The following is a 10333-nucleotide window of genomic DNA, read 5'->3' on the forward strand; positions in this document are numbered from 1 at the left end:
TTCTAATAAGACTATTGTTCTACATAAAAAGCTTTTCCTTTAAATTGACCACTGATTCTAGAAGATTGGTGTAATCTAAAGATCGTAAGAATACTTGGGTGCTTCATGCCTATATTTATTAATATATATTTATTAATATGTATATAGCTATTCATCTGCTTATATAAATATGTACATATTTATATTTATATTCACATGTGCCTATAGGTTCAGTAAAAATAAGCTCACCTGAACTGAAAGGAACTTCACAATTATGGTTTGTTTCTAAGTGTCTTTAATATGCAAACCTTACATCAGCAACATACTGATCCAGAATTCAGTGTGGACAGAATTAGCGTTAAAAAGAATACCTGTATTTTACATGTTCAGGAATTTGCTAGTAATTACATTGTAGTTTGTATCATGCAAAAATGATGATCCTAATAATGATGATTACAAATGCATTTGTTTTGGGTATTTAGTTATTTACTGATTTGTTTCAGAGGTACACAGCTTATTTTTATGCCAGAGAGAACATTCAAATCAAAGTAAATAAATCATGTCATCCAAGATCATTTACATCCTATAAATGTCCACAAACAGAGGTTTACTTTCTCTAGGTAGATATGAGAGTTAAGGCTTCTAGTCATTTTTCCAGGGCAGTAATGATTTGTATATAAGCTAGCATTAATTCCTTTCCCCTATATTTCCTAATTTGTAAATGTTCAAATTGATTTATTTTTTTTACATTGTGGAAGTCTAGGCTTTTGCATCAGAGACTGTCTTGTTCATTAAACTCAAATAAGCATATTAGCATTGCCTATATCCATGTGTTCCCAATATGTTACTTTCCCAGGCCTAGGTTATTTACTTGGTTTATACCACAATATTATTACACATTAGCCTTGATTATGTCTTTACCATCAACTCTTAACATGCCAAATTGAAAGCAGTGTTTGCTAATTAATTTAGAGGAATGAATTTAAGTTGCCCATGGTTATGCTTTCTAAGACTGTTTTTCTTCCTTCCCCTTTTTGTCTCTTCACTAAGACAATACGAATGATGATTCAAGTAACTTGAAAGAAGGCAGTAAAGACAATCCTGAACCTCTAAAGTGCAAACAAGTGTGGCCAAAAGGTACAAAGCGAGGTCTATCTAAGTGGAGGCAAAACAAAGAGAGGAAGACCGGATTTAAACTGAATTTGTACACCCCGCCAGAAACACCCATGGAGCCTGATGAGCAGGTAACAGTGGAAGAACAGAAGGAGACTTCAGAAGGCAAAACCAGCCCCAGTCCCATCAGGATTGAGGAGGAGGTCAAGGAAACTGGGGAAGCCCTGCTGCCTCAAGAGGAAAACAGAAGGGAAGAAACATGTGCCCCTGTAAGTCCAAACACATCACCAGGTGAAAAACCGGAAGATGATCTCATCAAACCTGAGGAAGAGGAGGAGGAGGAGGAGGAGGAGGAAGAGGAAGAAGAGGAAGAAGAGGAAGGGGAAGAAGAAGAAGGAGGAGGAGGAAATGTAGAAAAAGATCCAGATGATGCTAAAAGCCAAGAAAAAGAGGAACCAGAAATCTCCACGGAAAAAGAAGACTCTGCACGTTTGGATGATCACGAAGAGGAGGAGGAAGAGGATGAAGAGCCATCTCACAACGAGGACCATGATGCCGATGACGAGGATGACAGCCACATGGAGTCTGCCGAAGTGGAGAAGGAAGAGCTGCCCAGAGAAAGCTTCAAAGAAGTACTGGAAAACCAGGAGGCTTTTTTAGACCTTAATGTGCAGCCTGGTCACTCAAACCCAGAGGTCTTAGTGGACTGTGGCGTCGACCTGACAGCTTCTTGTAACAGTGAGCCCAAGGAGCTTGCTGGGGACCCTGAAGCTGTACCTGAATCTGACGAGGAGCCACCCCCAGGAGAACAGGCACAGACGCAGGACCAAAAGAACAGCAAAGAAGTCGATACAGAGTTCAAAGAGGGAAACCCAGCAACCATGGAAATAGACTCTGAGACCGTCCAGGCAGTTCAGTCTTTGACCCAGGAGAGCAGCGAACAGGACGACACCTTTCAGGATTGTGCCGAGACTCAAGAGGCCTGTAGAAGCCTACAGAACTACACCCGTGCAGACCAAAGTCCACAGATTGCCGCCACGCTCGACGATTGCCAACAGTCGGACCACAGTAGCCCGGTTTCATCCGTCCACTCCCATCCTGGCCAGTCCGTACGTTCTGTCAACAGCCCAAGTGTCCCTGCTCTGGAAAACAGCTATGCCCAAATCAGCCCAGATCAAAGTGCCATCTCAGTGCCATCTCTGCAGAACATGGAAACCAGTCCCATGATGGATGTCCCATCAGTTTCAGATCATTCACAGCAAGTCGTAGACAGTGGATTTAGTGACCTGGGCAGTATCGAGAGCACAACTGAGAACTACGAAAACCCAAGCAGCTACGATTCTACTATGGGAGGCAGCATCTGTGGAAACGGCTCTTCACAGAACAGCTGCTCCTATAGCAACCTCACCTCCAGCAGTCTGACACAGAGCAGCTGTGCTGTCACCCAGCAGATGTCCAACATCAGCGGGAGCTGCAGCATGCTGCAGCAAACCAGCATCAGCTCCCCTCCGACCTGCAGCGTCAAGTCTCCTCAAGGCTGTGTGGTGGAGAGGCCTCCGAGCAGCAGCCAGCAGCTGGCTCAGTGCAGCATGGCTGCTAACTTCACCCCACCCATGCAGCTGGCTGAAATCCCTGAGACGGGCAACGCCAACATTGGCTTATACGAGCGAATGGGTCAGAGTGATTTTGGGGCTGGGCATTACCCACAGCCATCAGCCACCTTCAGCCTTGCCAAACTGCAGCAGTTAACTAATACACTTATTGATCATTCATTGCCTTACAGCCATTCCGCTGCTGTGACTTCCTATGCAAACAGTGCCTCTTTGTCCACACCATTAAGTAACACAGGGCTTGTTCAGCTTTCTCAGTCTCCACACTCCGTCCCTGGGGGACCCCAAGCACAAGCTACCATGACCCCACCCCCCAACCTGACTCCTCCTCCAATGAATCTGCCGCCGCCTCTTTTGCAGCGGAACATGGCTGCATCAAATATTGGCATCTCTCACAGCCAAAGACTGCAAACCCAGATTGCCAGCAAGGGCCACGTCTCCATGAGAACCAAGTCAGCGTCTCTGTCACCAGCCGCTGCCACCCATCAGTCACAAATCTATGGGCGCTCCCAGACTGTGGCCATGCAGGGTCCTGCACGGACTTTAACGATGCAAAGAGGCATGAACATGAGTGTGAACCTGATGCCAGCCCCAGCCTACAATGTCAACTCTGTGAACATGAACATGAACACTCTCAACGCCATGAATGGGTACAGCATGTCCCAGCCAATGATGAACAGTGGCTACCACAGCAATCATGGCTATATGAATCAAACACCCCAATACCCTATGCAGATGCAGATGGGCATGATGGGCACCCAGCCATATGCCCAGCAGCCAATGCAGACCCCACCCCACGGTAACATGATGTACACGGCCCCCGGACATCACGGCTACATGAACACAGGCATGTCCAAACAGTCTCTCAATGGCTCCTACATGAGAAGGTAGACAAGGTGGGCAGTCCACAAAACCTACGGGGCATCACTATTGGATTGATCTGCACAAATACCTTTGAAGAGTACGATTTCAAAACCAGCAATTGGTGTGAATGCAAAAACATTTGTTGGCACCATTTATTTAAAAAAAAAAAAAAAAGCTGTATGCAGCAGAAAGCCTTATACAAGTTGTTTTTCTTTTTTTCCTTTTTCTTTTTTCTTTTTTTTGGTACCTTCATTTCTGTTACTTTTATATAAAATTCTCTGCAAAGGAAGGCCTCTCTTTGGACTACAATTTGGAGGCAGCCACTTGTTGTGCCTGCTTCTGTTAAACAATGTGGATATCAAGCCCCCCCCCCAAAATTATCTGTTTTAATATTGAACCTAGAGCTTTTTTTTTTTCCCTTCCCTGTCCACTCCATGTAAATGCCTTTAGCATTTCAGTTATTGTATATTTTGTTTAAGGTGACACTTCAGCATGCCGCTAATGTCTTTGTTAGTGACAGTGCATTTTGTAGTACTGTACAAGTGTTGTGCTAACAGTAAGCCATTTCTTAAGTTTTTTGCCTTGATTAGGGTGCCCTAATTTGAGGGTTTTAAAAAAAACTATATTTTTGTTAATTATAAAACTGTAAAGAGCTATAAAAGCTATTCCCATTTGGTTAGTCAAAAGGGTTTTATTGCTAAATGTTTGGTGTAAAGTTGAGACCCTTTTCCATTTTGGTGACAGATTTCTTTGGGGAAAAAAGGCAGCTTTCTGTTTTATAAATGCAGACTTCTGTTTATTGAATGAAGCATATCTCAGTGTTTATCTGTCAGGTTTTGAAACATTTCATATATGTCCAAATACTTGGCAGGATTTAAAAAAAAATAGTGAATTTGGTGTAAAGTTGCTATTTTATGGAAATGCCTCTAACTTTACATTTTCATTCCATCTGTAGATTTTTCTATCTTTATAAAATATTGGAGTTATTTTTTAAGGAAAAATAGAAAAGTAGCTTGTGAATAGCTCAAACTAAGCTTACAAATCGCATGTAAAAAAGCAAAAAAGTTATTTGTGTCTGTTTATATTGCTTCCTTTTTTGTAGCCTTTGTACCTGTACAGGGTGACAGTAAGGGCCAAGCAGGAGAGGCGTAATCCTTGTATAAAATAGGATCCAGCGACACTCTTGTATTTATCTGTTCTCTTTTTAGTCAGTCACTTCAAAAAAACAAAAAACAAACAAAAAAAAGCTGTACATTTTAACATAAAATAAATTATGATGAGCCATTTTTAGCCTCTTGTGTCCTGTCATATTATGATTGATAGAGAATGACCAATGGAACTGTATCATGTGTCACGCCTCAGAACACATACACATTTTGGGAAAATAAATTATTTAGTGTAAATTGGAGTTATGGGATTTTCTGATTTGTTTTGACTTTGGGGGAGGGGTTGGCAATAAATAAGAGTAATATCTAATAAAACCATCACATATACCAAATACCTATTTAATAAATTAATTTATAATGGATTTTAATGCTTTTCATGAAAGTTTATTTTATGCGAGTGCATACCTTCTGTATGCCAATCATTGTCTTTAAAATAAAGTGAAATTGTTTTTTTCTTTTGGACTTTGATCTTCATTTGCAAAGAGATCCCGCACAAATATCCAGCTGCCTCACTCGCACTGTCTGTAGAAACACCCCTCCGAGCCTCGCACCAGGGTAGCAAACTTCCTTTTTATAAAGATTCATACCAAAAAAGCACCCAATTTGGGATTGTATATTTGAAAAATGGTTTTCTTTTTAAAAAGCGTGAACGTTTTGCTCTGTTGTGAATGATTAATTGTATGTTTTCTTTAGAGTCTAAAGTTTAGACCCCCTGCCAAAAGTGAATATTCACAAGTATAGCGTTCAGAGAAAGTTCTGAGTGTTGCTTGAATTTGGTTATTTGAGCAACAAGTCTAGAAATGAATGCTTGACCTAGCACCCGTGTGAAACTAGCCCGTTAAGCTCTCCAGGTGTCTGAACATGTGTGCTCGCAACTCCTCTGTTAAGCAGGTCACTACCCTGTGGAGGAAAAAAGTTGCTTTTGCACTGTTGATTCAACACACATACACACAAAAATTAGTTGTTTTACAAAGCATAGACATAAGCCTTCAAGTGGACCCAAAATCGTGCAAAGGCGGGATACAGCGTACACAGCAGAATAAAAGGCCTTGTGCAGATGGAGGGTGCCCAGTGGAGTTCTGCCTTGTACTCTCACCCTTATCATTATTTTCTTTCACAGTTACAAAATGTATTGGGTTTAGTGTCACGATTTTATCTTTTAGTCCCTTCCTTCCTCAACTACAAAGTCAGTGGGGGTAATATATGTAACAGCTGAGGGAGGGCTTCCAAGAAGACACGTCTGAAGGGCTGTCAGCACAAGGGGAAAAGATCCATTTAAGCTGCTGTGCTAGTAGGAAAAGAAACCTATCAGCCATCCTCAGAGTGGGAAGTGGTGGTCTATGCCTGCACGAATCCAACGCTGCGTCCATTCAGGAGTGGCCAAGGACTGGGCAGCCCAGTGGGCCACACATCGGGCAACAGGCTGCCCGAGCCCTGGAGGTGGGGTTGGGGCCTGGAAGCAATCTGATCGGGAAGCTACACAGAGCCCCCAATGGGCTCCAACCTGTCACATATTTTGTCTCTTTCCTCTTGGGTTAAGATTCTCTGGGGGCTGAGATTCCCCTCTGTGTTCCCTTTGGCCATGGCCTGCTAATCACACCTTGTGGTTTGTGCGATGTCTGGGTTCCCATACCCTGCCAGCCTAACAGCCCTCTAAGGGAGCTTGTGGAAGAGTCCCGATCATTGCCCCAGACCTGCCAAACCTTAATCTAAGAACAGTCCCAGGGACACCTTGGTTGCCCAGGGTCCTTAAGGACTGCAGCATAGGTAGGACTAGGAGCTTCCCCGCTGGCCCCAGTCCCAACATTCCTTGATGGAACAGAAAGGCTTAGCATAGGAAGGAAACTGCTGATCTGAGATGGCCTCAGAACACCCTGCCCTCCACCTCACCTACTCTCACTAGAAAAATCAGTTCACATCTGAATGTGCCGCCAAGGATTTGGCGAAACAGGAACTTGGATTCATCAAAGCTGAAATACACCATTAGATTGAGATTTATTGACAGGCCACATCATTTAAACCCTAACTGTGTTCTGTTATTTATAAGAGTCATACCAAGTGGTGGGCAGTTGCCAGCCTCACTTTTTAATAGTTGCAAGTGGTGCCTTCCTCACCAACATTCTATTTTAGAAGTAATGACTCACAATGTTGTCACAAAGCTTTCACAAACTCCTCCCACACACCCACCCTGTGCAGGAAATGGGGCCATTCTTTCCAATGTACAGATCAGGAGGTTGAGGCTCAGATTAAGCTACATTAATTACCCAAACTCACCCAGCTAAAATGTGTGAGCTGAAACAAACCCAGCTCTTTCCAAATCCCAACTCTTTTTTTCTAGGACACTGTATTCCGAAAGGCCCTAACTTGTCACCTCTCTGATTTAAAGGCTTGGCTAATGAATACATGTTGCTGTAAAAACTGTTAAGTGCTATATAAATACAGATCCCTTTGTGGCTGCGAGCAAGCCTTGGTCTACAATCAATCTTAGATACTCAAAGTACAAGTACTGTTACATTATGAAGCAGCACCTTCCATTTCTCTGTACCCAGGTTTCCATCGTTCCTTCTACCTTCTCCGTCCCCTTTCCTGAACCTTCCTCCTCCACCCAGGCTTAGCTATAAACATTGATGTTCTGCAACACTCGGGCCAGGAGTGTTCTCTCACTTTTCTCTCATCATCTCATCTAGTATGATGACTTCAAATTCCACCTCTCTGCAGGTGACACCCGGAATTACATCCCCAGTTGTGAACATTCCTCTGAGCTTTAGATGCCACGTCAAATGACCTGGGACACCTTTTGTACATCTGCATGACAACGGAACTGGTGATTTCCGACCGCTCCTCCATTCCTGCTCTGGTCCACCCCATCTCAGTGTTAAAGCACCGCCGAGAAACCAGATCAGTTAGCCCTCATTTCCCTCCCCATCTCGGCAGGTCCCGTCCATTTCCTGGGTTAATTCCAAAATACGCTTGAATACGAATCCCCTGGTGCTGTCAGTCCAGCCCATCTCCTCCTTTCCTGTCAACAGCCTCCTAACTGGTCTTGCCTCATGTCTTAACTCTCTACAACCTGTTCTCCATACTTCAGCCAAAAGATCTTTCCAGAGTGATCTTGAAACAGATCATACCATTCCCCGGCTTAAAACCCTTCAGTGAATCTTCTGTGTACCTGGAATAGAATCAAGTCCCTCTGCCCCTCTCCTTCCACTCCCACTCTCAGCCACCAGCTCCGGCCTCACTGATGGGCAGTTCCTCAGCCTCGAATGCTCCGGCACATTTGGAAGGTTTGTGCCTTCAAGTCTAAGAGAGATCTTCCTTGACCACCCCGCCTAAAGAGGGTTTCTTCCCTTTCCCCACTTTTCTCCACCTCCATGCCTATTTCCTGCATTGTGCTTTATCACAATGTGCATTTTCATTTTTCCTGTTGGCCCCTAACCCAGGTTTTGGCATGTGGTAGGTTCTCAATAGACACTTGGTGACCAAACAAATATTTAATATCTTACTTCTGAAGACTTGAAACACTTTTGCAAAAACTTCTGTTCCTCCTTTCTCCTGCCTCTGGCTCCCAGGAGTCATCTAGAAGAGACCAAAACCGCAACTTTGCCATTCTCAGCTTCTGCTGCCTTCAGCAGGACCCAGAGTCCCACAGACAGATGAGAGCATGAGGAAGGTGTGGGGCGCTCAGGAAACACCAACAAGGCACCTAGCTATGCTCTATCTTCCCTGATGTGAATTCATCTAAATGTAAATATTCATTAAAATAGAAATACTGGCTTCTCTCTGGACATGGAACAGATCAGAGCTAAGCAATAACCGAGTTCAGACCGGGGTAGCAGGATCCTGATGGGGAAGCCTAGGTTGGGGCCACTATGGCCCTGGATCCCTTTTGGCCCACATCTCTTTCCCAAGAGCTGGAATATGGTCCCCTCACACCCAAGTATGAGTCATTAAGCAATTCCATCATCCGTAGTCGTCATACACCCAGTATTGCTCTCTCCCTCACAGCCTCATGAGTTGTGACTGATAGACCCAATCTCTGTCCAGTTCAGGACTGTTGCGCTTTCAGAGGGAACATGTCCCCCTTTTCTGTCTTAGCACCAGGATATACCAATCACTGCACATTTCTATTTCTGTATCATCTTTGCCTTTTTGCTTTGCGACCCCTTTGCAATGTTTCAGGTTTCAAAATGTACTAGAAGACCAGTGCTCTTACCATGAGGGAGTCCCCGGGGAATGTCCCCCCAAGCCCTGTTTGCATGTTAACATGAGGGCCTTGGCTCCTCCTGGGCCAAGGCGACTCTCAGAGCAGACTCGAGGCAGTCCCAGGAAGCCAGGCCCAGCCACAGGGGCACAAAAGCAGAGCATATCCCCAAAGGTCACAGGGTGACTCTCAGGTGGCTTACAAATCTGCTGAGGCCCTGGACTCTCTCCTCCACCCATCGATAACTTCCTCTTTCATTCTGCTGAAAACCACAACCAAACTGAAGAACCGGGCCCCTTTTCGTTTTTTCCTAGAAGGCCTTTCTGACATTCTGGTTTCTCCAGGCCGTTTCCATGCCTGGTCCTTGACGGCCGGCATCTCCAACAGCAGCAACTCTCTTTGGTTTCTGTCTGGTTTGGGATTCCTGGCCCTGGAGGCTGTCACTATCCGCTTCATGCCTGCTGCTGTTTTCTCCTTCAGAGTGGAAATCATGCAGCCATCGGGCCTGGCTTAGTTCTCAGGGAGACAAACTCCACACCTGAGCTTACCTGGCTGCCCCATCGTCCCATTCCATAGCAGACAACAATTTGCAAATACTTTCTGCTATGACTGAAAAGCAGCTCGTGTTGCTTTGACCAGAACCCGCATGAAAAGAGCCTCCCTGAGGTCCCCGCTAGAGAGGGTCTCCTCCCTTTTTTTCCCCAAAATTAGAAAATCAAACTACCACTTGTCCAAATTCACCACAATTCATTGAATTTTTCTGAGTAGTGGCAGCCCTGGCTAAGAGTCTGAGGAGCCCTGGGTCCCTTGGGAAAGTGGGGGAAGCCTAAAGCAGGGGCCTCTGTACAGGGGTTCAGGACCCCTCCCCACCCTGCTGGAGGAGCACATCTAGAGATGGTGGCGCGAGCCTAGGGGTTCCGCTGAAAAGACAAACGGGGTGCAGGGGATGCCACAGAAATACAGGATGCCCGGGAAGGGGCCTCCACGGCTACACAGGCGCTCCTGTGACACAGCTCGCCCGGTACCGTTCTGTGGTTGGAAAAGCAATTTCTATTTTAAAATACTTTTTATAAGAAGGTGACTTTCCTTTCAGACAAAGCCAAACGTTTAATCGCAACATAATGCCTACACATTTTAAAATCCTTTCCCTCTCCCTTCTCAGCAAAAAAACAAAACCAAAGCAGGAGACTTTGTGCGGCGTGGCATGCTCCTCTGTGAGCCAGAGCAGGGGAGCCCGTCCCTCCCGTTTTGCTGAGAGGCTGAGCGCTCGGCTCTGCCCGGGGGCAGCGCTGGGTCCTCCCTGTCCCCAGCACACATGGGGAAGTTGAACAAGATGGTTTGGAAGAAGTTAAGCTTCGGTTTCACCGTCCCTTCTCTGGAGTCCTAGGCCAGGGCTATGT

The 10333-nt window shown here is 45.1% G+C and overlaps 1 protein-coding gene across 3 annotated transcripts in view; it reads left to right on the forward strand.

Annotated features, from left to right (window-relative positions):
- The window catches only part of KAT6B (lysine acetyltransferase 6B), a 207006-nt gene extending 201819 nt beyond the window's left edge, over positions 1–5187 (forward strand). For 2 of the 3 annotated variants that reach the window (XM_030797858.1, XM_030797860.1), the window contains exon 18: positions 1030–5187. In XM_030797858.1, the coding sequence (XP_030653718.1) occupies positions 1030–3593 (2564 nt within the window). In that variant the 3' untranslated portion in view covers positions 3594–5187. The remainder of the gene's footprint in view (positions 1–1029) is intronic. The other variant, XM_030797859.1, reaches the window with a different exon arrangement.
- Positions 5188–10333: the final 5146 nt, after the last annotated feature.

Source organism: Nomascus leucogenys, chromosome 18 (genome assembly GCF_006542625.1).
Source record: "Nomascus leucogenys isolate Asia chromosome 18, Asia_NLE_v1, whole genome shotgun sequence".
Taxonomy (NCBI): domain Eukaryota; kingdom Metazoa; phylum Chordata; class Mammalia; order Primates; family Hylobatidae; genus Nomascus; species Nomascus leucogenys.